This window comes from Metarhizium acridum, assembly GCF_019434415.1.
Source record: "Metarhizium acridum strain ARSEF 324 chromosome Unknown scaffold_31, whole genome shotgun sequence".
NCBI classification, from domain to species: Eukaryota; Fungi; Ascomycota; class Sordariomycetes; order Hypocreales; family Clavicipitaceae; genus Metarhizium; species Metarhizium acridum.
The window spans coordinates 1,422,397-1,450,281 of NW_027094018.1; the positions used below are offsets into that span (position 1 = coordinate 1,422,397).

Here is a 27,885-nt window from a genome sequence, read left to right on the forward strand (position 1 = left end):
GAATATCCACGTGATTAAAGTCCGCTTGGACAATCAGTCGTTTCCGCTCTAGGGCCAGGAAACCCTAGTGTCAAATTTGGCATGCCAGCTCAACTTTTTGCTGCTCCGCTAGAAGTTATCATCACACCTATTGCCGAGCGGTAACGACAAAAATCGGTGCGTGCATCAACCTTCGAGTAGGAACGATCTCGAAAAATAAAATACCAGTGGGATTATTTCGTTGCTAACTAAAATAGCAATCATGGCTGGAGGCAAACCCCGTGGTCTTAACGCGGCGCGAAAGTTGCGAACGAACCGAAAGGACCAGAAATGGGCCGATCTTCACTACAAGAAGCGTGCCCTAGGGACAGCTTTCAAGTCATCTCCTTTCGGTGGCTCTTCTCACGCGAAGGGAATTGTTCTCGAGAAGGTCGGTGTTGAGGCCAAGCAGCCTAACTCTGCTATCCGAAAGTGTGTCCGTGTGCAATTGATCAAGAACGGCAAGAAGGTCACTGCCTTTGGTATGTTACGCAGTCTGGTCCACTAACTTATTTCCTACACTAATTCACTGTGTCATATAGTGCCCAATGACGGTTGCTTGAACTTTGTGGACGAGAACGATGAAGTCTTGCTTGCTGGTTTCGGTCGTAAGGGCAAGGCAAAGGGTGACATTCCAGGTGTGCGATTCAAGGTCGTAAAAGTCTCTGGCGTTGGTCTTTTGGCTCTGTGGAAGGAGAAGAAAGAGAAGCCTCGTTCTTAAAAATGGCAACGGATAGAGGGGGGCGACGCTGACTGGTCAAATTTTCGGCATGAGGAGTCAGATCGGCTTGCTTGCATTGGCATCACAGGTTGGGTTTTGATCACGAGAGACTAGATTCTACAGTTGGAATGGAAGTCTCGTTTTAAAGCATGACAGAAAACTGTCTCTATAAAGTAGAGCCATAAGTGGTTGTTCTACGAGGAGAAATGAAGTATTGTACACACCAGGGGTCCCTAGTATTGACATCGTTCCGGATCCTTTTTATCACCAGTAGACTTCTCTGAAAGTTGGATGAGATAATCTGCTGCTAGGCCCAAGCTAATAGTGCCACCCGTGATCCAGCATCCATTCACGAACCACCACCAACAGTCCTTAACACTTTTAAGGTTGACTTTCCTGATCATAAGTGCCAGAGTGACTGCAGCTCCGCCGCAGCTTCCGATGAAAAAGGCCGGTCCAGCGCCAGCGGCAACGCCAGCGGCGGCAAGAAGAGCGATTTGCGTCGTAGCTAGCCCTGTAAGGATTTGCTTGGTCTGTGAATCGTGCTTCAATGCAATACTTTTAATGCCAGCCTTAGCGTCATCTTTGATGTCCATATGCGCATAGATCATGTCATACAAGACGGTCCAGGCGATGTTGGAGCTGTAGAGGCAGGCGGCGGCAGTTAAAGCTGACCCGTTTGACAACAGGTCTACGCCCAAAGCTGGAAAGCCCATTATCGCGCCCCATGAGAAAGTCAAACCGAGGACAAATTGTGGATAGTAGGTTACTCGTTTAGCCAGGGGGTAACTCGCAACGAACAAAAGACTTGGTATGCCATAGAAAAGACAGGGCGCTGGAAATTGCATCAAGATGCCTAGACCAGCTAGAAGTTGAGCCCCGGTAAACACTAAGCCGTTGAAGGGGGAAATGGCGCGCCGAGCAATTGGTCGAAGTCGAGTTCGGGAAACGTGAGGATCGAGATTTCGATCCCACAGGTCATTGATAGTACATCCTGCTCCGCGCATTATCAGAGCACCAGAGAAGAACAGTATTGAGGTGCCAACGACTGAGCCAACTGAAGGCATCGGTGAGACCATCGGTGCTGCCATCAGTGTTGAAAAAAGGCATGGAAAGAACAAGTAATAGGTGCCTGTTGGTTTGTCAATTCGAATGAGTTCTGCATATGGAACCCATGACGCTGGAATAAGTGAAAGAATCCCAGAATTGGGTGGTTGATATGCTGGAAGTGTCCCATGGTTCTCTAGCTTGGCTTGATGCTCAACAGACGACGATGCTAGATGATGCGTTTGATGATGCTGTCTACCAAGCTGCTGCCTGAGCAAGCCGGTTCGGAGACGTAAACCGACGCCCCCTCTCGCATAGCAAGCTATCTTCTGGCCTGCTGGTGTAAGCCGAAGCCCTCGGGAAAATTTAGACGCCGCTGTAGAGACTCGGTACACGTTTGGCAGCCTCATGGTTCAAGACCTGGGAGTAGTGATGGTCCTTAACGAACATTTGTGGTCCTCGAATTAGTAGCAAATATTTCATTCAAAGCTTTCGGCTTTCAAGGATAGTACTACTAATCATTTTGGTCGACTCGAAACAAAGTGAGCTTTTTCTAGTACTTCGTTCAGTTTTGAAATTAAATAACTTTTGACGTCTGGATACGGCACATATGACATCACGTGACATCCATTTCGAGACTGGTCAAATGTCCGTTGAGTTGGTTGAATGCTGACTACACACATGTGTCGTTGTGGGTCACATTCATTAAGCTGGATGCCCGTTGATCAGTGAATCCTTCGCAAACCAATCCTCGTCGCGTCTGGAGCTTACGACCACTCCAACATAATAACTCACTCGATCCCACACTCATATGTTCATTTACCTCAAGTTGAAAGCAGCGCATGCAAACCCGGCATCCACAAATTCTCTCTCACATCCTCGCCCTCTCATCCTCGCCCTCTCATCGAGGTTACTTGGCTGGTGATCGGCGTCCACAAATTATAGATGTAGAGCCCACAGTGTCTGTATCGCAGAGATGCCAACTTCACTCCATCCACAAGCTAAGTTCGACCCCATTCCTCCAGACCTTGATTTGCACGGTCTGGTAGATCGAACACCGAACTTCAAGTGGGTACAGAGAGTTTCAAGGTCTCAAATACTTAGTCTTGGTCAGCAGGGGACTGAAAAGCTTATACAAATTCATGTTATCGCTGGAGGGAAACCACTGGTCATTGATGGCTGGGATGCGCTCTTGCCAGAGGAGCTCTTCAACGTCAACTGGCTCGAAAAGACGTATGATAAAAAAGGTAGATTCTTTGTGCATCTTGTCATGATTTCTACTAATTCCACCTTACCGCAGAGGAAAATGTGCGAGACATAACTGCCGGTACAGATATTCCAATGACAACTGGACATTATCTGAGGTCGATGAAGCAACTGACAAACCAATGGACTCCACAAAACTTCCGGGATGAGCGACGACAAAGACTCTATCTGAAAGACATCGACTGTCCTGTGGAGTGGCGAAATGAATTGCGAACAATTTTGCATCCTAACTTATTTTATCTGAATGACAACGTTACAACGTCAGGTTCATCGAATCCAACACAAAGACTTGGAGGCGATAGTCAACATGGCGAAAACTCCATTGCTCCTGCTGGAGACCTCATGTCAAGCTTACCCGAGGAGATGCGGGCCGAAAACTTGATGTGTTATGTTGGTCACGAAGGCACCTATACACCAGCTCATCGAGAGATGTGTGCTTCTGTTGGACATAATATCATGGTGGAGACTTCAGGTGATAGCCTGGGAGAAAGACCCGGAAGTTCTATCTGGTTCATGACTGAAAGTAAAGATCGTGATGTGGTCCGTGAATACTTTTTGTCGATGTTGGGCCATGACATTGAGATTGAAAAGCATTTTGCACAAATCAACGCTTGGAAGAAGGCCCCTTTCGATGTCTACCTTGTCGATCAGCGTGCTGGCGACTTTATCATCATTCCGCCGCTGGCAGCCCATCAAGTCTGGAACAGAGGCACTCGAACAATGAAAGTGGCCTGGAACCGAACTACCCCTGAGACTCTGCGTTTGGCATTGCGCGAGGCTCTACCAAAAGCGAGACTTGTGTGTCGTGATGAACAATATAAAAACAAGGCGATTATATATTTCACCCTCCACAAATATTACCAGCTCTTGAAAGAAATGGAAAGACAAGAATATATCACCCAGAATAGCTTCATGGGCATTGGAAGAGACATCGTCAGAAATTCACCCCGGGCGAGACAACTTGCTGGAGATTTCAGGACTCTCTTCAGCCTTTTCACAGAAATACTTATCGATGAGGCCTTTGCATATAACGAGAAACAAGTCGAAAAATTGGACTTTGACTCATGCGTCACTTGCTCATACTGCCGCTGCAATATATTCAATCGCTTCCTCACCTGCAAAAATTGCACAAGGACCCTTATTAATGGAGATGAAGATGCATACGATATATGTATGGAATGTTACGCCATGGGAAGGTCCTGTGCTTGCTTATCTGGTCTTCAATGGTGTGAACAATGGTCTTGGTCTGAGCTTAGCGGCAAATATGAGCTGTGGCGTGAGATGGTCATTATCAATGATGGTTTTGTTGATCTGCATAGCTCACCCCCTCCTTTTGAGGCGGCTCGACAAAAATCAGCCAAGAAATCAGTGGCACAGATATGTCAGGAGGCCCTCATCAGGCGCCCGTGGAAAGATATCACGAAGCAAGACTTTGGTAAAGTTGCAAGTGATTCTGAGCAAGGAGATGTTGAGGATGGACCCAAGAAGAAAACGAAAAGAAAGCAGAAGAAAGGCGAAGTTCGTCGATGTCACGTATGCTGTCATAAGGACTACAGTTATCGAGTCCATGAATGCTCGAATTCGGAGTGTGCAGAAGCATATTGCTACGGCGTTCTCTATAGAGCTTTCGATATGATGCCGCAAGCAGTTTTGCAAGATGAAACTTGGCAGTGCCCCAAATGCTTGGGCATTTGCAATTGTGGGTATTGTCGTCGGGCAGGAAACACGAACCCGTATACACCCAAGAACACTTCCCTTGGCCATGATACTCGACCAATTGCGGATGACAGGAGTGTTGAAGCCCTGGTTGATTTTCGAGTGCATAATCTGTCATGGCTGAAGGCTGCTGGAGAAGAAAGCCGGAGCAGAGATAGCCGAAGAATGCAAATATTGCGGCAACAAGCTGACCACGCCAAGGCACGAAGCGAACTGGCTGAAGTCGAAAGCGAAAGGGCTCTTCTTGAAGACGCCGATAATTCTCAGGGGACTACGAGTGCCGGCTCAGAGTGTCGCGATTTTGAAAGACAGAGTGCTCATAAGTATCCCACACTTGCATTGGAGTCCGGAAATAACTCACAGCTAAGGACTGATACGGCGGGGCCACCTGTTGCGCACGACGACATATCTCCTTACCCAGATCCGTCTGCAGCTTCAAATTACGGTATCGGGATGGGGTATTATGAGCAGGATGATACACCCGACAAAATCCTCTTCGATCCATATAAAGCCCCCTCTCCTAGTGCCATACACCTCGCCGACCTCGAAGTACCCGATTCCGTCAAGAAGTCTATTCGCGCTGCGAAGAGGAAAGCTAAACGGGAGAATGAGGACCCTGATTTCATAGTCGGGAGATCTAGTCACAAAAGGTCACGGCATACAAATGGTATAGATATATTGGATAATTTAGATCCAGCGCTCTTCAATGTGGAGCCATCGACGGCATCATCAACGTCGCGTCAGAAGCGGCTGTCATCGAGTAACACCATAAGACTCCCAACAGAAAACCATGATGAAAATCCAGAGACACTTTCAACGGAACCCCTTACTGAGACGGTACCAACGGAGCCCACTCTTCGGCATGCAAGACCTCTAGCGTCATATGTGGAAGTTGACGATGTTGACATGGACGAGGTAGAGGAGGGTGAAGTGGTTGGTGAAGGATCTGGTCAAGAGGCCATTTTGGACAATAAGGCTGCGAAAGCGATTGAAGAAGCTCAACATTCAGAAGATCAAGGTAGTGGACTTCAACGGGAGGCGTCGGCAACACCAAAACACTTTGAATCAGCTCAGAGCGAAAAAAGACGCGTACGGCCTCTCCAGGTCAGTTTGAGGTCTGTCGATTCTGTATCAATGACCGACCCAACAAGCCCCAGGCCGGCCATTCGCAGGCGTGGGCGACCAAGAAAATCAATGGTTGTCTCTCTTAAAGAATCGAATACAGCAACAGAGGGTACAGCAGGAGCATTGAGGGATCAGGGTAAATCTCTAGGCGAGGCTCTCCATACCTCTAATGTTAGGTCAAGCAATTACCAGCAGCTGAAAAGCAACTCTTCGATCGGGGCGTCTTTGCAACAACACGAGGAAACATCAGTGCGTGGCGTTGCGAAGGCTGGAATGTCCCAAGAATGTAATCTCAAAGATGTTGGACGTGAACTGCGCTCCAATCCCAGAGGCAGGGAATCACAAACAGACGCCAAGAACTCAGCTTCTCAATTGAAAAATTTGAAGTCTGCAAGTCAGCCGTTCATGTCAATGGCGGAAAGACTGGCTCTCAAAGGCAGGAAGTTTAAGATTGGGAAGCGAAGAGCCGCTGCCAGTCCATTTTTGAAGGATCAGGATGGTGGACCACATGTTTCTGAAACATCAGAGTCTACGATTAGAGATTCGCGTCAGGCCCCGTCGGCGGTGGCTGGTCGCACAGAAGTTAGCTGTCGTCACCAGTCACAAAGTCCGCCTGGTCAACGAACAAGGTCGGCCGCGACGGCATCGCTAACCAATCTCTCGGACGATGAGCAGGAACCTGTTTCCAAGCCATCAGATATCTCCATTACCCAGCAAACAGTTGTTAGATTGACGGATATGGTGTCTAGCGAAGACGAGCGTGGGAGCACCATAGACATGGCGGTACCATCTAGTGATGACAGCGGCGATAGTGACATCCCTGCAAGCGGAATGAACAGCAGAGAACGTGCTTCGGCCGAACCAGGCCATCCGCGGTCCCGGGGGGGCAGAAGGGGAGGAGGAAGAGGAAGAGGAAGAGGAACAGGAAGGCGTAGAGGTCGCCCTCGTGGCTCGGGCCGCGGGACTTTTTCACGACACGCCTGAAGGTTTTATGTCGAGTTGTTGTGGTTGTCCGCCAGTTGAGGGCGAGTTTGTCTGGCAAGGGGTGACTCAATGTATTTGTGTAGCTGGACCGTTGCGCACGGAGACGTGTGTAGGTACATGGTCGGATATCGAAGGGAGTTGGCATCAAATGGAACTGCATGATCAGTATGTACGTCGAGGATCTAGATAAACTTGACATTGTTAATTGCTGGGATACCAGACTCACAATACTGTTTCAAGATGTTACATGGGTTACACCCCAAGTTCCACCAGGAGAACGGTATAATTTGCTATGTGATCAGGGAATTAATCGTTCAAGACCCGTACAATGGCAACGGTAACTCAGTGACATCTGTGGAAAGAACTTGTCAATAAATGTGTACTTTGAAGTCAATGTCGATTGGTGTAGGTTGGCACCTGCACATGCATTTCTCTGGCGTCCACGTGGGAGGGCAACTGGCTCATTCACTCGCTCATGCATATACAGAAAGTACAGCTGTTGGCTGACAGCCTACACGTGTATATTCCACGCGGTCTTGCTAGTTCCAATCCAGATACCGAACTAACTGGGGAATCATCTCCACAATACCACAATACGGAGTCTTAATCTACCATCAAATTCATTGTGGTGATATCCCGCTCTGCTAGGTTCCGCGGCGTCGCAACTGAACTACTACTAGGCACCTAGGCTAGGTACCTAATACTTACATACCTCGAGCTAAAAGGCTACAATTCGATGTTAAATAGCACGAACCCCCGCTTCAGTAGACTTGTCTCACCAGCTGGCAGGAACGAGGAGAAGAAGGAAAAAAAAAAGCTTTTCATTTACTATCATTGATGCCTTTGGCACACAACACGATGGGACGGCATATGCCATCTGCTGGCATCATGATACCTTTGGTGGTGGCAACTTCGGCCCTCCCCGGCACAAGAGCTATTGACACAAGCTGGCACGCTCCCGCAAAAACACAGCTCAACAACCTCACGTCGGCGCTCGATTCCAATGGGGTCTATGATTTTATTTTTAATTCGTCGAATACTCCCGACCACGAGTATGGAGTATACAACTGGTGCAATATGCCACATGTTCGACCAACAGAGTACGTTGTGGCCGACGAGGCATATGAATTACAATATGTTGAATTGGTATGTTCAGGAGCCTACGTGCCTCGTTCTCTACATAACTTTGAGCCATTCCTCCCTCGTTTATTATCTTCTCCTACTTATTTTTGTAGATTCACAGACACCACAAGCGGACGCCGTACGCGTCAAACGCTTTTCCGGTTGAGTCTTACCAGTGGAATTGCGACGATGCACACTTGTTTCTCTACGGCGAACCTTTGCAGGGAAAGCAATCTTCTCCAGTATTTCGGAAAGGGTACATTTCTCGGATGAACCCATTCGTACCACCTGGCTGGATTGGAAGCTGTAACTTTCCTCAAATTACATCTGACGGTCTAAGTGACTCCTGGCAGCACGGTACTGACCTCTACGCCGTGTATCATGATCTCTTGGGGTTCCTTCCATCTAGAAATTCGGACTACAGATCCTCTGTGCGATATCGCGTTACGAATAACGTTATCACAAGCCAGGTTGCTGGCATGGTAATCAGCGGCATGTGGTCGACAAATGATCCATATCCCCTGATTGTTGAAGTATGTTACGTAGCAAGACCACTCACCTCTCCTTAACTATCTCCTCGATTTAATTCACGTCCCATGACTATCCTGCTTCTATTTCCGTTCTCATAACGACACCCTTCCACAATAGCCTACTTGGTCTACCTCCTCACTATGTTGCTGACAAGAGCTGTTGCTATATCCATAGGCCCCAGGAGTCGACAGCTTGGAACCACAATACTCTTGCAACTCAGCCGATACACTCTTCAATAGCATCAAATCCAGCCAGAATCCTGATTGGAAAAAGCATCTAGAGGCGTCCGCAGCGTTGTTCAGTTCCCTCGATGGTATCTCGGGAGTTCCCTCGAGCGATGGCGGATTCCACTCTTCATTCGACCACTACTATGATAACCTCTCCGCTAGACAATGCCATGCTAAACCCTTACCGTGCAAGCTAGTTGATGGCCAGAACAGCACTAGGTGCATCTCACAGAACCTTGCCAATGCGGTCTATCGTATGGGAAACTGGGAATACAGTCAAATATATCGTGATCATCCATCGTCACTCCCCGCAAGTGTGGCGTCCCTCGGAGTCTGGATTGGAGAGCTCACCTCCCATCTGCGTGATGTTATGGGTGGATCGAGTGACATACGCTACTTTCACAACATAGCTCATGACGGATCATTGTCTCGTCTACTCTCCGTCTTGCAGATCGATGAAATGGTGTGGCCCGGAATGGGCGCAGAAGTAGTCTTTGAGCTGTACAAGCGAAAGGACCATGGATCAAACCCTAGCCCAACAGCGTCCGTGGTCGCACCTGGTTGTCACAATGACAACTGCTTTCGGTATATGCTTCAGCATTTTGCATCAGCAAGTATACTTTGTCAAAATGTCACTAGTTCGACAAGTGGCTCTCTAACTGCTACACACTCGTTGCTTGCAGAATGCTCTGGTCAATCTCGACTTGCGTCAGCCTGCTCCTGTATATCCAGCACGACAATAACGACGGCTCCAGCTCCTTCGCAAACTCCCTTGTCTAGTCCATCCCGACACTACGTTCGAGTGTTATTTGGCGGCAGGATTCTTCAATCTTCCAACCCTAACTTAGGCCGCATGGATATGCTGCCGGTCGAAGTTCTATTAGACTATCTTGAAGGTTTAGTTGGAAAGGAGGGGGGGCTTGTGAAGTCCAAGTGTCAAAACTAAGTCCATCCCACAGTGGGTTTATGTCTTGCTAATGCAACTCATGATGGCTCACTACATTTCGAGTCGATACAGTCAAGGCTGTGGGGAGATGCGCCTTGTTCTGCAAAGACTGTATACCCTTAGGTCTTCGCCTTAGCCAGTCGTGCAATGCATGTACTCCCCTCCAAATACTCTCAGTGTCTTTAGCAATCCGTATCGAACTTACTCAATGACTGGGAACAGGGCTCATCAAAGTAGAAAGCGTCTTGCCGCCTCCTGAAGTATCTTGGTGTAGAGGTATACTCAACCAGGGCTTCATAAATCTACTTTACATCTGGATGTCCTCGAAGAAGTTTGTGTCGATGAAGCTAACATGGTTATTCAACTATATTGAGCGATCTCCCACTGGCATTTCGCTGACGATTGGCCCGTTACCACTAGGTTTGGCCGACACAATAGATGAGGTCGCGATGATAGTGACATTTCGGTCGATGCTCAAGCCTCAACCTTCCAACTGCGAACAGTCTCACCCTCTGTCAATGGTTTCAGATGAGCCGAGAGCCTCTTTATGTGCGACCTGAAATGTACTGACTGTAAAACTCACTTTCGAGAATTTCGTCGCAACACCAAGTACATCTATCTTCGTTTTATTCCAACAATAAGCGAGAATTCAACTGGCTCTGTCTGTGCCAGGTAAAAAATTGAATTGACCTTGCAGATGATATCGGTTGGGTAATTGCATTAGACCTTCAGCAATGCTCCTGCTAGAGAGAGCCGGGGCCTCTAGGAGTAATAGGCATGCAGTTACCAGGGTAAACTACGCGCCTGTTGAGCTACCCTTTTCGTTCATGCACAACTGGGAAAAGTCACACCTTGGGTAACGTTGCAAGGAAACTCCAAGAAATGACCATAGCAAGAGACTTCCATCGATCTGGAGGGGTGGGGTTTGCCTGGATGGCGGCGCTGATGGCTACGCAGGTGGTCCTCAACACACCAGACCAGATGGTACTCCGTACTAGGTAGTTGAGGCCGACAAGCTGCGGGTCGTAGTGATACCCCACTGATGGGTGACTTCGGACGAAGAAGGCCTCCCAGAGCCACGTTCCACAAGCCAACAACCACATGACGGATGGGTATGTAACTACGGAGTTGAGGATGATGTCACGAGTTGTGCTATTTGTGCGGCAGAAAATCGCTTTTCATGCCACACCCTGCTATTTCATAGTACTAAGTTACATATTGGCCTGGAAGCATAGTGATTATTACTAAAATTAGTCAGCAGCCGCCAGGGCGGCCAGTTTTACAACAACAACAACAACTACTACTACTACTACTACTACACAGCATCATTGAGTCATGCAATTTTGCCGGCGATAATAGCAGTCAAACAAATTCACAGGCCTTAATCAAGCTCTCAAAGTAATCGCGGACGAGTAGATCTGAGTATCTAGCGCACAGAAACGCAACCTGAGCGAGCTACTTAAACGATTCGCGACGCAATGATGGAGATGACCTCGCGATACGGTCGCGGCAGCGGTCAGAAAATGATATCAATCACACACAAAATTGACTAATAGGTAGTGTGATGGCCTGGGCTAAGTCCGACCTCGCCTGTTGACATTGGCTATATAGTGTTAATTGAACGAGTCTTGGGCGACTTATCCAATTCGTACCCATTTGCCGCCGTTGGCAGAGGGGTCGGCATTGTGCTGATACCCATGATGGCCTTGGAGGGCTAGTCCTTGATAGGTAGACAGACAGCCCACAGAGCAAGCAGCGGCAGAGAGGTCGCCGGAAATTTAGGAAACTATTCCCTCAGGGGACAGTTAGTTGAGTTTTATTAATTGTATTGCTATTCTCCAAACAATCACTCATAATGAAGCAGCAGAAGAGACCCACCGGCAGCATGAGAAATGGTGGTTGGTTGAGTATTGTATGCTGCATTTTCTTGGCTACTTGCCACATTTAGTAAAGAGACAAGAAACAAATATCAACTAAGCTGGTAGGCCTCGAAAGCACACATTGGGAACATGCCACTTCCTCTGGCAGTGGCATCCAAAATCGACCCTTTACATCCTTTGAGTGTAACAGAGAGAGGAGAGATGAGACAAATTCTGGGACTTGAGTAATCCAGTAGCCGTTTCCTGGCTGTATAATTAGTACATACTTAAGTAGGCACTAGTCACTGCCTCATCCAGGGGGGGTTTGGCACATGAAAGAAAGGTCTGGCCGGAAGCGGAAGGAGCACGCAGAAAGCAGATGGCCTTTGAGCACACAGATCTGCCATGTCCTAGCTCATGGTGTTCATGCGGCGGTTTTCTGGCTACTGAAGGACTGTCAACCGGGTTCAAGGTTCTACAGAGGGCCAGACAGGTTCCAGGCCAGGTCTGTAGTTGAAAGTTGTAGGTTGTCGCCCGAGGGGGGGGGTTCAGATGGGGGCCAAAGGTTGTACATGTACTACTTAAGGTTGTAAGATTAGGTGGTGGCACGCGGGAGGGTTGGGTGATTTCGATGCAAGGTTCAATTTGTCTCGTGCTTCTCAGAGCCCCCAACTACCAAGGTAGGTATCGACTGGTCACCAGACCAGACATACCCAGTAATTGAGTGGGCGCTTTCGGATGTTATCTACCTGCCTAGACACTTGGCTACTTGAATGATACAAAGGCTCTGGAGATGTCGGAATTAAGCGCTTGATTACTCCGTACTCCAAACATCATCTCATTATGTCGTACTCCGTCCCTAATAAAAGGGGTGCGCGGCTCCACTACCTGCTAGATCCGGAGTACCCAGAGATACAGTCAGTTCCACACCTTGTATACAGCCTTGTCCACAAGCTATTATATCTGCAGCCAAGACTTCAAGGTTCCATCACTCATCCATTAATATGGGCGAATGGCCGTTCTGGCCAACAGCAGCAGGACGCCGTGATAGCTCCTTCCCATCTCAGATACACAAATGAACCCAGGGCGGGGGCCATTGGCGCCGCATCCGGAGCGAGACTTTGAATCTTCTTCAACGAGCCCATGTTCCGTACCTGCACGTGCAGGCTTCAGGCTTCATGTGTGGGCTGTGCATTTTCTGGACAGCTTCACAACCCGCCCTGCAACCTTCCCCACCATCTTTTTCGTCCCATGTGAAGGTTTTGCACACATGCATGGAGCACGGAGCCGTTGGTTACGGGGGTGTCGTACTTACTTGACATCTCATGAGTCGTCCTGTTCTTCGCCAAAACGTGGCAAGGTGGAGCGCTCGCTGCGATGCTCCCAGTTGCAAATGGCTGTAGGGAAATGAGAGGACCGTCCTCTTATGGACGGCACCAACTACTCAGGTAGCCACGAATGAGCTAGCTGTGATCAATTGGTGTTTATTTTTCAATTGAGCGCATCAGCAACGTTGCCTACCTGAACGATGAGTACCGTCTCAGCACAGAGCCGGGCAACCAGCCAGGTATTAGGTCTCCTATCCCAGTCGAGACTATCACAAGATCAAGATTGCCGAGAAACCAGTGGTATGCTTAGGAAATGGATGAGTGGCATGTTCCCACCACTCTCTGACCTGCCTAATGGTCTTCCATGGTAGATGAGACGGTCAGTCTTTCTTCGGCTCAACCTTGCCGCCCATGTAGAAAATTTTCTCATCAACTACGGAATACTTACGAAGCCAACATCGTCGCTACTTTGTATAAATAGGGGCCACATTCCTTCGAGTTGGTTCTACGGACGACACGCTACCACTAAATCACTCCTTACATACCCCCCCCTTCTGCCCGGCCCTGGTGGCTCTTTCGTCAACTCGACAAGCACTTCTATACAAATTACAGTACAGCTATAACTCGGGTCAACGACATGCCATCGTTATTTGCTCAGTCACTGGCAATCATCGCCACTCTGCAGGCCACTCTCGGTCTTGCCACTCCTGTATCAGCCCCTGATACTGTCATCGGAAAACGTGCCGGTGGTTACGTCAACGCCGTCTACTTCACCAATTGGTAATTTCTTCCCGGTTCATCCTGTAGCTATCTTTACCCATCCGTCATTTATTCCACTGAGCAGTCACGCATGCTTATGGCCGGATGCTAACCAGTAGACAGGGGAATATACGGTCGAAACTATCAGCCAGCCGACCTTCCCGCTTCTCAGATATCCCATGTTCTGTACTCGTTCTTGAACCTTTCGGCTAACGGCACCGTGTAAGTGCAAACTTAATAAAATGTAGACATTCTAATTCGTCTTGAGATCAGGCTGGCTGACCCCCTGCAGTTACTCTGGAGATACTTGGGCTGATATAGACAAGCACTACCCAAATGACTGTAAGTTTCTCCGATGTAGGGGCTAATAATCCATGCTCACGTGGCTTGATAATGAATTGTATGGCTAATTTTGAAGTTCAAAAGCTTGGAATGATGTCGGTAACAATGTCTATGGCTGTGCCAAGCAATTATTTCTCCTCAAGAAAGCGAACCGTAAGATGAAGACGATGCTGTCTATTGGGGGGTGGACGTGGTCAACGAACTTCCCAGCTGCGGCCTCGACAGCAGCCACTCGAAGCAACTTTGCTAAATCAGCGGTCACTATTATGAAAGACTGGGGCTTTGATGGTATTGACGTTGATTGGGAATATCCTGCCGACGATACTCAGGCCACAAACATGGTTCTTCTTCTTCAAGCCGTTCGGGATGAGCTCGACGCATACGCCGCAAAGTTTGCGCCTGGCTACCATTTTCAGCTATCGATTGCCGCTCCGGCTGGCGCTACCAACTATAATAAGTTGCACCTTGCCGACCTCGGAAAGGTGTTGGATTATATCAATTTGATGGCCTATGACTTTTCCGGTTCATGGAGCAACTCCAGCGCTCATAACGCAAATCTTTACGCCAATCCGAGCAACCTTAATGCCACACCATTCAACACGGATGATGCTGTCAATGACTATATCAAAGGCGGTGTTCCGGCCAGCAAGATCGTTCTTGGCATGCCAATTTATGGAAAATCATTCCAGAAGACCAATGGAATTGGAAAGCCATTTTCGGGTATTGGTGACGGCAGCTGGGAGAATGGGGTCTGGGACTACAAGGTTCTTCCCAAAGCCGGCGCGAGGGTCATATATGATGACGTGGCAAAGGGTTACTACAGCTACGATAACCGCACCCAAGAACTTATTTCCTATGATACCCCAGATATTACCAAGGAGAAGGTCACCTACCTCAAGAGCAAGGGATTGGGAGGCAGCATGTTTTGGGAGGCATCTGCTGACCGCAAAGGCCCTGACTCACTTATTGGTACTAGTAGCAACAAACTTGGAGGACCGGACGCCACTGAGAATTTACTCAACTACCCTGACTCCAAATATGACAATATGAGGAAACAGATGGCTTAATTCTAGCTAGCTTTTAGCTCATAAGCTGGCTCAGCACCGGAAGCAATTTCTAAGGTCAGTTTTATGCCGAGTTGTGTGTGATAAGTCATAACCGTCGACCCTGGGCCATAGGCTCTCGTCTCTCTCTTTATGTTTGCCCACCGCACTGGCGATATTTTCAGTGTCATATACCATCACCGCGGGTTCATCTTGCATCCGTCTCTTTTGGCCAGTAGGATCATAAACGTTGGGCATGAGTCGTGCCGAGTTTGGTTGGGGTGGTGCCTGCTGAATTCGTCGTACATATACTGCCTTTCATACGCGTAAATAATCATCCGTCTTAGCTACCTCAGTAGGCTGTGTAAATTGATACTTGGCAGTTTCCAAGATGGTGTTTTACTCAATCTATTTTGACTTTCATACATATTGGTCCTGCAGATAGCCGTGGCTCTACTTCCCATCACTTGCTGAACAAGGTTACAAGGTTCTCAGCGCTCTACCTCCCCGAAGCCTGTTTAGATTTTGCTTGCGACCGAAAGTCTTGACCCGTATGGTGCAACATATTTGGGCTCCTCATCAAGATGTCGATGCTCCTAGTGACTATCCTCTAGGAGGATTGCGAGTGACGGAATTCGGCCATACTTTACTGCGCTCGATTATTCAGCCCTAGAAACAATTGGATATTTTCTGTCTTTTCCAACAATCCACATACTTGGGCATCGAAGTATCAACTGGTCTCTAAGCAACTACCTACCTAGGTACCTAGGTAGGCAGGCAGCACCATACTTCAACACGTGCAAGGTCCTGCTCAAACTGGCAAGACCGATCAGCAACTTGGCCAGACGCCATATTAAAGCAGGTAGCTTTCAGCCTGTGAAAATGAATTGTTTTTAGGCCTACGTCACTCTTCTCACAGTACTCTCTCTCCTCTCCTACTGCAACGCAATTATTTATTTTTACCTGTATCCAGTAAAAGTCTTTGTATGCTCGTTGTACATTTGAGAGTTGTGATATCCGCACTTGTACACCTTAGCTGTTCAGAGTGCCAAGCCTGGTCAATTGCATTGTGCTGGTTTGACTCGATATCAGGACAATCTAGTCAGCATATCACGTTCTCCATTGGTGATACATCGAGAACGCCTGTTTTGTCTCTCTACTCGACAGTATAGACTCAAGTTGTGGCGAGCCAGCTTGTTGCTTCGAACCGCTACCTCAAGACCATCGCCAGAAATGCAACCAAGCCAGAACGACCCACTGGATGCGCGTTACCGATCCATGAATGCAGATGATACAAGCAGTTTGAACTCCTCCTCAAGTGAGGCCTTTGGAGAGATTAACACCAACTTATCGCTGAGCAGCAGCATCTCTAGTATCGTCGGCACCCCATCTAGTTCATTATTTAGACTGGACGGCAGGGAACTCCTGCCTGCTCTGCGTGGCTCTCAGCATCGGAATCGACACGGTAGAGTTAAATATTAGGCGCGATAATGCTTCATGTAGCACTAACTTTGAGGGTAGAAGCTTTATTCAGGGCAAGCGAAACTGCCCACAGCAACGCTTCGCATACCGCCTTGCACAAACATTCCTTGGCGCTCAAATGGTCCCCAGCTATTAAACAGGATGACAGGGAAATAGGATGCAAAGTTTTTAGAAGAACATTTTTCAACTCTGGAGCAATGTTTGCAAGATTCGACCGATTTGTTCCGATCAGAAACTATTCGACTCCTTGTTCAGAACGATACCGAACCAATAAAGAGCCAGACAAGCTGTCTCGGACAGAGAGGGCAATGAGAGCTGGCGTTTGTCCGGTGTTTAGAAGCTTTCCTCTACAACAAACACTGTCAATAATGTATTCACTGTTTAGCTTTCGGCCATGTCCAGATATCGGCACCAGTAATCGAACAGGTAGGGTTACAACAGCCCTGTCTCTCGGATATGTGAAGGGGCTGAACATCTTCAATCAAGGAAACTTCCAACGGGGCTTGCCTTTATTTGGACATGGTCTCACATCACCACCCGATCTCTGGCCTTATTCACAAATTGTATCCGAGTCAAGTACCGAGGGTAGCCTAGTTCACAGTCCAACAAATGCTCATGCACAGTCTCTCAAGCGACTGTTCGCGGGAAGACAGCAGAAATCCGAACACGAAAGAGTTCGAAACAGTCTCGGTATTGCCCTCAACATTAATTTCTTCCGCAAAATCCTAGATTTCAATTTGGAGCCTTCAAGTGCTTCGTCCACAATCCCGTTGGGTGATTCAGTAATGGGCATAATCTCTAGTAGATCGAAAGAAGTCACGCTTCCTAGGAGCTCTAGCGTTCTCATCTCCCGTATACTCTAAGTTTTTGTTAAAATTCTATTGTTTTGAGCTAACGTGCATTTAGTCAATGCCCCGCGAGGCAGCACAAGATCTCTTCCCGTAGCACCATTCAAGTACTAGCGCCCTGCCATCGTGACTTGTGACTTTCGGCTTGGCTAATCTGGTTTCTAGAGTTCTAGATGCTCCGAGTTTGCGAGATGACTTTTACTGCTCAGTTCTTGCGTATTCATTCAGTTGTCAAACCCTTGCTATAGGTCTGGGTAACATCGTATATACGTGGTCCGATAAGGGAGGAGTTCGTTCCGTCAATGGCTCCCAGCAAGATGGGACGTGGCTCACATCGATATCATTCTCTTCCGTTGAAGGCAACAAGAATTTATTTGCAGCTGGAAGATCAGACGGAACATTCATCGTGATGTCACTCCTGGAAACAGCTCCTCGGTTTGAAATACAACAATCATGTTCAGTCGCTTGTCTCAGTTGGCGCCCATGTTCGACATTGCGATTTTCTAGCAATCCTCTCAACCCAAATACTCTGGTAACAACAGAAGACCTTGTTGTGGGAGATGAATGCGGAGACTTGTATTATTACTTAGTTGAGTGGCCAGTGGCATCAGAAAACACAAGGGATAATTGGCCTGGTTCGATATCCCTGGTAACCCGAATTTCGATACACAGCCAGCAGATTTGCGGTCTAGCATGGTCACCAAATGGAGCTTTGTTCGCATCGGGGGCCAATGATAACCTGTGTTGTCTTCTTAAGGTGAACGAAATCCTAGCGCCTCAACATCTTGGTTTGCACCCAGATGATCCCGACGCGTACAGTCCGTACCCTAACAGCAATTTCGACACTTTGATCCAGATGCAGATGACTCCGAGCGTCTCGCAAGCCTCTCTTGGCTGGCAAAATGGTGGAGGGTCTTTTCCCACAGTTGACGGAGGATCCCCTGGAATGACTATAACCCCACAAACGAATGTTCGAAACCTTCTTTCCGGATGTCAGAGTCAGGTTTGGACTCATCAGGCAGCTGTTAAGGCTATTGCATTCTGTCCATGGCTTCAGGGACTTGTGGCCACAGGCGGCGGCTCGAATGACAAGTGCATACACTTCTTCCACACAGTTTCTGGATCATCGCTTGCCACCATTTCCGTCGCGGCCCAGGTCACATCTCTGATTTGGTCAAATACAAAACGAGAAATAGCCGCCACATTCGGTTATACTCATCCGGAGCACCCATACAGGATTGCTGTGTTTAGCTGGCCTGACTGTTCGCAAATTGCAGCCATCCCTTGGGAGGATGATTTACGCGCCCTCCATGCCGTTTCCTACCCTTGTATTCTAAAAGCATCGAAAGCACCCAATAGAAAGCCGAGCGCTGTTAATGAGTGTATCGTCGTGGCGTCGAGCGATAAAACCGTTAAGTTTCATGAAGTCTGGTCAACGGAAGGAAGTAGAGCAGTGACCAGGTCTGGGATGTTTGGTGGCAGTGATATTCTCGAGGATTTGCAAGGAATCATAAAGGAGGGGGATGTGATTCGTTGACACTCTCAAGTTGCGCTCTAGCTTTGTGCTGTGTAGTCTTAACCGTGTCCGGATTTTGAGGGAAGTAGCGAAAGACCGGAGAAGTGGTGCAATAAAGGTAATATGTATCCCGGAACTAAGTAATGTAAACTAACAGCCGGTGTTGAATTGCAGCTATATCTGGCCACGGGTAGGACTATGGAGACTACATAACAAAACAAAAAGGGGGAAGGGAGGGGGGAGCGGCAGACAACGGAACGACGCACAATACAACGAACTCGAACTCAAAACCAACGAACATAATCCACCCAAACACCACACAATACAGGCTGAGAGCTTGTTCTTAGCAAGTAGCAAGCAGCAGAGTCGGACCGGCCAGTCTCTATTTCAAAATCGCAATTAATAATATCAAGATGATAATGAGCACAACTATGGCAGTCATCTGCTTATTTTCTCCAGCTCCCTTCGCTACTTTTCCTAGTGCGCCTTTAGCTCGGTCTAAACGACCTTGATAACGGTCAACAGTGGTGTCCATTTCATCCAATATTGCCACATGGCTGTCCAATTCGTCTCCGATTTGAATACTGATATCTCTTTGACGACCGATCGACTCTCCCAAGCGGTCGAGTTGTTCATCTTGTTCTTCTAGAATCTGCGAATGATACTGATGCAACTGTTGATTTGTCATTTCTGCAGCTAGGTCGCGATATCCGGCCGAATCCGTCGCTGGGTCGTCTCGGTACGGTCCTATCGGCTCTTCTGTTGGCGCCACTGGGGAATCACTGAAGCGGACGGTTTTTGCTCTTCGAGAAGATGCATGGGAAAAGTCTTCTGCTAACTCATTCGAGTTTGGCACGGTGAGAGTGTGTTCTATGGAAGCGCTGGTAAAGCCGTGGAACTGAGCTGTCAAGTCCTCTAGCTGCCGACGCAGAGCTGCTAGAGAGTCCGCCGACCTGGTGAGACACAATAACTGCGTTAGCATAGAGGACAACTTTCCCTACCTACCCGGGGCGTTGGTATCTTACTCAGTATCCCTTTCTTGCTCATGTCGAGACTGCTCTTGTTCAAGAGACGCGAGACCTGAACGGAACTGATCCAGCGACCGGGATATATGTCCATCTTGACTGTCACTATCTAAATTAAGACTGGTCGCACGCTGGCGCTCTAAGAGTGAAAGCTTGATGTGGTCCGCCAACAAGAATAACTGGCTGAGTTTAGTCATGGCGGTGGTATCAAGAGGAAGAGTGTCCAGCAGCCAAAGTTGAATAGAACGTCGCGTATGGCCTGGTCTAGTACAGCCGACGTCAAGTCGTCGTGCGTAAGATGATGACCGAGGGTATCGAGATAGGCTCCTCGTGGACTCGATTTCCAGTCGCGAAGTATACAATAAAGACCTATGCGTTACAGAACAACAATGAATTGAAAGAGGCTCTATGGAGTTGACCAGATCGTCATCATGGGGAGTGTATGCTTGAGTGAGCAACCTAGACTGAGGAGGGTCTTATGGGTCAGGAGGGTGGCACCACCAACCGAAGTGTCCCAACCGTAGCTGGCCTAAATCGAAGCTCCCCATCTAAACTACCTTAGCGCGCTAAGAGGTTTTCTCGTGATTATCTTTTAGCTATTAGTTATAATAAGATAATTAATTAGAATTTTTTACTTAATATATTAAACTTTTAGTAAATAATAATAATTTAAGACTTATCTTATAATAATTATACTATTACTAAAAATAAAGGCCGCTCACGTAGGTACCTATCTAGGTACATGCATACGTAGTTTGCTTAGATAAAATTACCGACAAATCTTCCTAGTCTCTAGGATTACTAGATTTGAAGGCTGTTGATCGGCGTGATAACAAGCCCATCAATGCGCTCTGCTCCTAATGTAAGGTGGTTGGGGAACCCCGCCCACCTGCAACGCGATTGACAACGTCACGTGGAACGGGGGCTTCGGGACCATATCCCCTGCATCTCGCACAACTAGAAAATAGGATAAGCTTTAGTTATTACAATACAGCTACCCCTACTTTGGCTACCTGACTTCCAGTCCCTCTTACACCTAAGTTGAAAGTCCTAACGTAGGTAGTTGAAAGGAAGGTAGGTTTTAGAGAGGCACACTGGTAGGGGTTATTTGATTGAATTACTTACCGATTTAGCCGATGCTGGAATTAAACCTGGCTCTATCCCCTAAAAGCAGCGAAGACTACAATTATGTAGCTGCGGGGATAATGCATGGCCCCGCAGAGTATTGACAGAGCATTAACTGTAGTGTAGTTTTGTAGTTTTTATAGTTTTTGTAGTTTCTAATATAAAAAATTATATTAAATCCAATAAAATACTTATAGAATTATAAGTTTTACGAATAATTAGTATAAATCTAAAATTATAAGCTAATAATAAAAAGTGGGTCCTTATATACTCTTATAAGCTTAAAACTTAAGAAACTATAAAATGTAGTTTTTATAGTGTAATATAGTATAGACTGTATAGTAGGTTTTTAGAAAACTATATGATCTAGTTTTTAAGCTTATAAAAAGCTAAAGGGACCCACTTTTTATATAAGCTAATTAGTTATAATATTAGCTAATTTATGTATTTATTATTATAATTTAAGTATTTTATTAGATTTATTATTAAATATTTAAGCTTTTTTAAAAAATGAAAATATAGTTTTCTTGTTAATGCTCTGGCTGTGATAAGTGTGATATAGCTCTTTATAACTCGGGAAATTTCTAGGACTTTTATTATTATACTATTTCTTAGTAGAATAATGTGCCTTTTATTTCTAGATTTCTGATTGGCCAGGACCCGAATTCGGTACCACCAACGCACCTCCGCACATTCAAAGGGATGAGTTGACCGCGCCCTGAGTACCTCAGACCAGAGCATTGGAAGTAGTGTAGTTTTGTAGTTTTGTAGTTTTTGTAGTTTCGAATATAATAAATAATATTAAATCTAATAAAATACTTATAAGATTATAAGTTTTACGGATAAATAGTATGAATTTCATACTATAAGCTAACATAAAAAAGTGGGCCCTTATAAGCTCTTATAAGCCTAGAACTTCAAAAACTACAAAATGTAGTTTTTGTAGTGTAGTGTAGTGTAGTGTGTTTTTAGAAAATTACATAATCTAGTTTTTAAGCTTATAATAAGCTAGAGGGACCCACTTTTTTATGTGAGCTAATTGGTTATAATATTAGCTAATTTATGTATTTATTATTATAATTCAAGTATTTTATTAGATTTATTATTAATTATTTAAGCTTTTTTGAAAATTGAAAATGTAGTTTTCTTGTCAATGCTCTGCCTCAGACAAAAGGGAGCAAACGGCAGGTGCCACTTTGACCCACAGTCACGCTAGCACCTAGGTGACTAAGCCAAGCCCTTATAGCTTTCAAGCTGAGGAGATCAGCCAACCACAGTACTTTGTCGGTACTCGCTAAGCACGCCTATTCATATTGTTATATCAGGTACTCCGTACTGCCAAGTGAAGTCCAGACCATCATCCACAAACAAGCAGCTGAGGTCTGGCGACCCGGTCTGCCATGGCTTTTCACTGGCTGGTTAGGATTGCACATTCCCAAGTTCTTTTAACGAGCCCCAGTTGCAAGGCAGCGTTGCGCAGTAACCTCCCTCCTGCATCCTCATCAAGGCCAATTGTCTGTACACCCAACCACCAGCTCTTACGCGCCCATTGTGTACAACTTTAGCCAGTCAAAGAAACTACATGACGTTTCTATTTTTTTAGCAGATTCTTTGCACTGTCTAATCGAATATTGGGCAATTTAATTGCCTTGGAATTCTTCAGCGGCGTCCATCCTCCTGCCGTCGACACACCCTTCTGCCTGTCCTTTGGTTTTCAAACTACTTGGCCTACACACCAGAATCCGAACTACGCGCCTCAGCTAATATCAAGCTATTTTTGCGGTTTGTTCAAACATTTTGCCTACTGATATTAACGTTAGCAGCTCCAGCTTCGCCAAGTCCACGTCATCTTGCCTAACACTTCACCAATTATGGCCAATTTTGCCCGACAATACTCAACCGCCTCCCCAGTGCTTGCAATCCCTCCACAGCCGTACTATCAAACACAGCTCTCTGCAGGCACCTTTGGGCGATATCATCCGCTGCCAATGTCATTCAACACTGCACCGTCAAACCTAACCCCCCCGGTACGATTCACGGGACGGAAACGCTCTCGTGACGAGGCATCGATGAACCTAGAACCGGATTCTCAAGACGTAGTAACCCGGGGTTCTCAGGGAGATAGGACATACGGCGAAGGAATGATTTCGATAAAGCCTGACAAAGGCGTTGTCACGGATGCTTCTAACCAATCCGACACGTGGTCGAAAGATGAGAATGCTCAAGAACACCCAGCGAGATGCCGAAACGAAGCTGCCCAACATAAAATGCGGAGCCACAAGTCACAGCGTCTAGATTATGATCTATGCCAGGCATCACTGCAAAGAACTACCATCTCACCAACGTCCTTGAATTCTTGCCATCAAAGATCTGGTGGCGACGACACCTTGAGAATCGACAACTTTACCGTTTACCTTGGTATTGGCTGGAGAAAATTGAGTAGTGAAGAACATATCCAAGCTGCTGCCCGGGGCTGGGCCAGGTTTATCGAAAACAACTTTGCATTATCGAAAGTCAGTATTTGCTTAGAGAGCAAAGGCCTTCAATCCTATCTCGTCGAAGCATCCGATGGCTACTACCTTTTCACCGAGAATCTGCGTCAGGGCCGGTTGGTTAGCCGAACGGCTGAAGGAGCACTCCAAAACTTACAGCTATCCCCACCGAGCTTCGAGGGCCCAGAGCTTAGTCTCATGGCAGGAGGCGACCGACAGAGTAATGTCGTCCCAGATTCGGCGATGGTAATGGATTAACGACGAGAGTTACCCCTTGTGGCCCGGATATTAGCATGACTCGTTTTCCAGCGAAATCGTCGCAATAAATTTTACGAGATGTATTTTTAGCCTAAACAAGATTCACCTTTGTATACATGCAAGAACTGCTAGACGAGAACACTTGAAATCCTAAGAGACCTCGGCATTAGGTGTTGAGTCACAACCCTTGAAAACTAACCGAATCATCGCACGTCGAAAGATACAGGTGCTTGGGAATCCAGGACGCAGTAGCAAGGATCTCTTGATGTGGCTTTTCTGTAATGCGTCACCTTTGCCATACGTCAGTCCATTCGCTTCATGTAGAAAGCGTGCATGGTGGGTGTTTTACGCTGTGCATACATTCGAGACATAGCTAAGAAGAGCCGGTAGCATCTCCTGCACCGAAAGCCATGGGTTCTTCAAGAGATTGATCCTAGGGTGCAGTGAACTCTCCGTCGTGGATTTTCTTTAATACTGCCATGGTAGGTAGTCACACAACGCGACAATGTGATTCGCAGAGGGGTTGCCGGGTGCGACTGGGTCGCCGTGCACCAGCCTCATTAGGTAAGGCAACACTCCGACGCTCGAAGTACTGCAGACACACGTCACCAAGACCCGTCACCAGATTCCCTTCAACACACCTGGTAAGCGTCCTCGTTTAATTTAAGAGGACCAGCCTAGAGGCTCTGGCACAACTCACCATGAATGGAGACCTAAGTCTCTCTCGGGCTCTTGGCGGACTGCGAATAGCCAACCCCGATGAGGCCAGCAATGGTGCACTCCCTGACTCTGGCCCAAACGCTCACGAACCAAATTTGAGAACCTCGAGCACGAACACGGCCGATCATGATACCGATACAATGCAGACAGTACCGGAAGAGTATAGTCGTCTCAAGCAAAAAGAACAAGCCATCGAGGTTGGACGACCAAGCTCTAGCATTTCCACTCCCTTCCTTGGTGTGGATGACCCCTCAGCAGGTGCTTCAGCCCGAGATGCTAGTCTGCTAGACAACCAACGTATCACCCCACCGATACAAAAAGAACAGACACAAATCTTATCTGGACACGGAGTCCCGATGCGCGAAAGCTCAAGGAGTTTGGGGAATCTCTTTTCCACCTCGCCCAGCTCTGGGTTAAGCCGAGTAGCAACAGATCAAGTATCATCGAATCAATCCAGCGAGGACTGGAAGGATCGGGGCGCAGCTGTCGGTATTCGCCGTGAAGTGGACAGCACCGGCCGCATGATAGTCCGACAAATCAAAAAGGGCGTTCGCGACTTTTCCTTCGGCCGCATTTTGGGGGAGGGCTCGTACAGCACAGTATACTTGGCCACCGACCGGCAGACTCTGAAAGAATATGCCATCAAAGTCCTTGAAAAGAGGCATATAATCAAGGAGAAGAAGATCAAATACGTGAATATTGAAAAGAATACCCTCAACCGTCTGACGGAGCATCCCGGAATCGTGCGGCTCTATTACACATTTCAAGACGAAACCTCGCTATACTATGTACTTGATCTGTGCAATGGCGGAGAACTGCTAGGGGTATTGAAAAAGACCGGAACGTTTGACGTGGATTGCGTCAGGTTTTATGGAGCACAAATACTGGACGCGATCGATTATATGCATTCTCGGGGGGTGATTCATCGCGATCTGAAGCCTGAGAACGTGTTGTTGGATGACCAGATGCATGTCAAGATCACCGATTTCGGCACTGCAAAGCTTCTTAGCGATCCTCAGGAAAGCAAAGACACGGGCTCTGTTAATCGCAGCGAGATACAAGGTCGGCCGCTACGAGATGTCGAAGAAGACCGCCGTGCTGCATCCTTTGTCGGCACGGCAGAGTACGTTAGCCCTGAGCTACTTACACATAAAAGCGCAGGGAAGGCTAGCGATCTATGGGCTTTTGGATGCATCATATACCAACTATTTGCAGGCAGGCCGCCGTTCAAGGCAGGCAGCGAGTATCTTACTTTCCAGAAGATTGTTAACCTTGAGTACGACTTTCCACCGGGGTTTCCAATTCCAGCGCGTGATCTTGTTGAGCGGTGCTTAGTCTTGGATCCGGCGAGAAGATTGACGATAGAGCATATTAAAAACCATGAGTTTTTTGATGGACAGCAGTTTGGAAAAGGTTTATGGCGAACAAAAGCGCCGAGGCTACGACCGTATGTCCCGCCCGCTCAGGAGCCAAATATCATTCAATTAAATGGCTTCTCTGGTGCTGGCCCATCAAACAGCAATGCATCCCTTCCTAGATCGATGCCACATTCACAAACTGCAACCACGGGTGGAGGGAATCGTCCGGCTAGAATTATTACAGAGCTTCCTCCGCCTACACAACTTGACATAGAATGGTCACCGGTGTTAACAAAGAACAATGAGCGAATATTGAAATTAGGAGATCTAATGGTCGTTTCCTCACCACTTCCAAATAGTATACATCGCAAAGGATCCGATGAGGGACATAAGAAACTATCACGTTTCTTTGGAGGCAGTACAACCAAAAAGAGGCAGCGTCTTGTGATGGTGACCTCAAGCGGTCGCATTGTGTTAGCTCCTGCAGGGGGCGAGGAGAAGAGGGCAAAGCAAGAACTATCACTGCTCGCTTCGGACTCATCCTGGAGAACACAACGGGACGCAAAGGGGCAACTTGTATGGTGTGTTGATACAGTGAGTTTTTTCATTCCTCTACTGCCTCTTCCGTTATTAACACGTCTCGTAGGCCGGCTACCACTACACATTTGAAGAAAGCAAACCCGCTATAAACAGCGACGAAGAGCGACCGTCAGCGCAGGAGTGGGTCGAGTGCCTCGAAAAAGCAAAAGATATGGCTTTGTCCCAAAGTGCAAATGCGCAACGCGACGATGGCCCATTCGGAGACATATCCTCGGCTGTATCTAGCCCGTCTAGCACCTTGGGTAGTAGAGCTCAGCATCCGGATAGTCATACTGCTCATGACCGAGGCGGGCGTAATCATTTAAGTAAAAGCCAACCTAGCCACGACGATTTCACACCGAAACGAAACCGATTCAGCAAACGACAGTCTCGAAACGGATTGGGGTCGGCATTTTAGGCTTGGTTGGTTCGCGGTGTGCATTTTAGAGCTTCCAATCCGCAGTCGTACAATAACTACTGCCATCCTTGGTCTTGTCATCAGTTTTGTTGTCCTCTTTTTTTTGGTCATTTGAGCAGTTACACATTCGGTCTTATCATTTACTGTCCGAAGAGTAGACATAATCATGGCATTGTCAGCGAGGCGTACAAATAAGGTATTCTTTTCCATCATTGTTCGTATTGGTATGGGTCGGCGGCCGTGTTCTCTGGTTTCGGTCTTTCCCTACTTGTTTTAAGACAAGGTCAAGGGGTTGGTCCGTACATAGAGAAAGATGCTCACACGGAACTAATCATGGTAAATACTTGTTCGTATGATGTCAGACTTCGTGGTCAGCTGTTTCCTTGAAAGAAGTGGATTAGTATGAGTCTTAACATTTAGACAGGACTATTCGAGACATTGTTCCCCTTGATTACAGAACTAAAGTTCGTTGGTGATAGAGAAAATCATGATACTACTTACTAAAATAAGTGTTCCAATAGGTCCGCGCAATTCTGCCGGCGTCTCATTTTTGCCTCAAGGTAAGTATGTTATGATCAGTAGGAGCCCGGGGAGAAAGCGGGGAAGTAAAAGGAGGATGGGAAAAAAGATACCTCTTCCATGGGCGAAAAATCTGCGGTGTACATTCCCTTGTAAGCCTGTTCATTATTGCATACCTAATATTTACTAGGTTGGGAAGTTTCCCTTACCCATGACTATATGCTTCAGGTAGAACGAAGCAATATTCGCAGTAGCCATCACTATACGTCGCATGTAACCCCATAACTCGCAGCTTATTCTTCGATTTTTTTTTCACACAGTACTCTGCAGCACGGTAGTCATAATTTAATAGTCCCAGCTTGTTAATGTCACCTGTTCACAATTGTATATTGGAATTTTAGCATTGTGCTTGGTCAGGTGATGGATCACGTGAGACTCAAATTATCGCGATGCCGACACGCTCAGAAGCCCATTGCAACGAAACAGTATTGTACGACCCTTGAATATCTAG

General features: G+C 47.2%; 10 protein-coding genes across 10 annotated transcripts; 7 read left to right on the top strand and 3 right to left on the bottom strand.

Annotated features, from left to right (window-relative positions):
- Positions 1–82: 82 nt before the first annotated feature.
- Positions 83–2,340, top strand: rps23 (40S ribosomal protein uS12). The gene is made up of 3 exons (XM_007816907.2): positions 83–156; positions 237–500; positions 561–2,340. The coding sequence occupies exons 2-3, from the start codon at positions 242–244 to the stop codon at positions 737–739; spliced, it is 438 nt and encodes a 145-aa protein (XP_007815098.1). The 5' UTR covers positions 83–156; positions 237–241; the 3' UTR covers positions 740–2,340.
- Positions 973–1,455, bottom strand: COQ2_1 (Para-hydroxybenzoate--polyprenyltransferase, mitochondrial precursor (PHB:polyprenyltransferase); the record flags this gene model as incomplete). The annotated part of the gene is made up of 1 exon (XM_007816906.2): positions 973–1,455. One exon carries the CDS (start codon positions 1,453–1,455, stop codon positions 973–975), a length of 483 nt encoding a protein of 160 aa, XP_007815097.2.
- A 157-nt stretch (positions 2,341–2,497) lies between the features above and the next one.
- Positions 2,498–7,201, top strand: J3458_005275 (uncharacterized protein). Its single transcript, XM_007816905.2, has 2 exons — positions 2,498–3,033; positions 3,087–7,201. Exons 1-2 carry the CDS (start codon positions 2,763–2,765, stop codon positions 6,875–6,877), a joined length of 4,062 nt encoding a protein of 1,353 aa, XP_007815096.2. The 5' UTR covers positions 2,498–2,762; the 3' UTR covers positions 6,878–7,201.
- A 753-nt stretch (positions 7,202–7,954) lies between these two features.
- J3458_005276 (uncharacterized protein) lies at positions 7,955–9,537 on the top strand (the record flags this gene model as incomplete). Its single annotated transcript, XM_007816904.2, has 4 exons — positions 7,955–8,023; positions 8,113–8,532; positions 8,705–9,342; positions 9,441–9,537. The coding sequence occupies 4 exons, from the start codon at positions 7,955–7,957 to the stop codon at positions 9,535–9,537; spliced, it is 1,224 nt and encodes a 407-aa protein (XP_007815095.2).
- Positions 9,538–12,891: 3,354 nt separating this feature from the next.
- CHIT1_1 (Endochitinase 1) lies at positions 12,892–15,415 on the top strand. Its single transcript, XM_007816903.2, has 4 exons — positions 12,892–13,670; positions 13,773–13,871; positions 13,942–13,991; positions 14,076–15,415. Exons 1-4 carry the CDS (start codon positions 13,528–13,530, stop codon positions 15,056–15,058), a joined length of 1,275 nt encoding a protein of 424 aa, XP_007815094.1. The 5' UTR covers positions 12,892–13,527; the 3' UTR covers positions 15,059–15,415.
- Positions 15,416–16,081: 666 nt separating this feature from the next.
- Positions 16,082–17,534, top strand: J3458_005278 (uncharacterized protein). The gene is made up of 4 exons (XM_066118710.1): positions 16,082–16,499; positions 16,556–16,942; positions 17,003–17,471; positions 17,530–17,534. The coding sequence occupies exons 1-3, from the start codon at positions 16,268–16,270 to the stop codon at positions 17,377–17,379; spliced, it is 996 nt and encodes a 331-aa protein (XP_065976231.1). The 5' UTR covers positions 16,082–16,267; the 3' UTR covers positions 17,380–17,471; positions 17,530–17,534.
- Positions 17,535–18,560: 1,026 nt separating this feature from the next.
- J3458_005279 (uncharacterized protein) lies at positions 18,561–20,349 on the bottom strand. The gene is made up of 2 exons (XM_066118711.1): positions 19,906–20,349; positions 18,561–19,833 (listed from the first exon to the last, which is right to left on the bottom strand). Exons 1-2 carry the CDS (start codon positions 20,100–20,102, stop codon positions 19,263–19,265), a joined length of 768 nt encoding a protein of 255 aa, XP_065976232.1. The 5' UTR covers positions 20,103–20,349; the 3' UTR covers positions 18,561–19,262.
- A 2,552-nt stretch (positions 20,350–22,901) lies between these two features.
- Positions 22,902–23,780, top strand: J3458_005280 (uncharacterized protein; the record flags this gene model as incomplete). Its single annotated transcript, XM_007816900.2, has 1 exon — positions 22,902–23,780. The coding sequence occupies one exon, from the start codon at positions 22,902–22,904 to the stop codon at positions 23,778–23,780; it is 879 nt and encodes a 292-aa protein (XP_007815091.2).
- A 609-nt stretch (positions 23,781–24,389) lies between these two features.
- Positions 24,390–27,725, top strand: ssr3_1 (SWI/SNF and RSC complex subunit Ssr3). Its single transcript, XM_066118712.1, has 2 exons — positions 24,390–27,191; positions 27,335–27,725. Exon 1 carries the CDS (start codon positions 24,482–24,484, stop codon positions 26,525–26,527), a length of 2,046 nt encoding a protein of 681 aa, XP_065976233.1. The 5' UTR covers positions 24,390–24,481; the 3' UTR covers positions 26,528–27,191; positions 27,335–27,725.
- Positions 26,760–27,068, bottom strand: J3458_005282 (uncharacterized protein; the record flags this gene model as incomplete). The annotated part of the gene is made up of 1 exon (XM_066118713.1): positions 26,760–27,068. One exon carries the CDS (start codon positions 27,066–27,068, stop codon positions 26,760–26,762), a length of 309 nt encoding a protein of 102 aa, XP_065976234.1.
- Positions 27,726–27,885: the final 160 nt, after the last annotated feature.

Bases quoted from the DNA above. Each gene is read 5' to 3' on its own strand.
- rps23 (XM_007816907.2), top strand. From the start codon at position 242: ATGGCTGGAGGCAAACCCCGTGGTCTTAACGCGGCGCGAAAGTTGCGA. The intron at 501-560 runs GTATGTTACGCA...TGTGTCATATAG, and splicing joins CAAGAAGGTCACTGCCTTTG to TGCCCAATGACGGTTGCTTG.
- J3458_005275 (XM_007816905.2), top strand. From the start codon at position 2,763: ATGCCAACTTCACTCCATCCACAAGCTAAGTTCGACCCCATTCCTCCA. The intron at 3,034-3,086 runs GTAGATTCTTTG...ACCTTACCGCAG, and splicing joins AAAGACGTATGATAAAAAAG to AGGAAAATGTGCGAGACATA.
- CHIT1_1 (XM_007816903.2), top strand. From the start codon at position 13,528: ATGCCATCGTTATTTGCTCAGTCACTGGCAATCATCGCCACTCTGCAG. The intron at 13,872-13,941 runs GTAAGTGCAAAC...GACCCCCTGCAG, and splicing joins CTTTCGGCTAACGGCACCGT to TTACTCTGGAGATACTTGGG. The intron at 13,992-14,075 runs GTAAGTTTCTCC...GAAGTTCAAAAG, and splicing joins CAAGCACTACCCAAATGACT to CTTGGAATGATGTCGGTAAC.
- J3458_005278 (XM_066118710.1), top strand. From the start codon at position 16,268: ATGCAACCAAGCCAGAACGACCCACTGGATGCGCGTTACCGATCCATG. The intron at 16,500-16,555 runs GTAGAGTTAAAT...CTTTGAGGGTAG, and splicing joins TCAGCATCGGAATCGACACG to AAGCTTTATTCAGGGCAAGC. The intron at 16,943-17,002 runs GTAGGGTTACAA...TCTTCAATCAAG, and splicing joins CGGCACCAGTAATCGAACAG to GAAACTTCCAACGGGGCTTG.
- J3458_005279 (XM_066118711.1), bottom strand. From the start codon at position 20,102: ATGACTAAACTCAGCCAGTTATTCTTGTTGGCGGACCACATCAAGCTT. The intron at 19,834-19,905 runs GTAAGATACCAA...GTGTCTCACCAG, and splicing joins GAGCAAGAAAGGGATACTGA to GTCGGCGGACTCTCTAGCAG.
- ssr3_1 (XM_066118712.1), top strand. From the start codon at position 24,482: ATGAATGGAGACCTAAGTCTCTCTCGGGCTCTTGGCGGACTGCGAATA.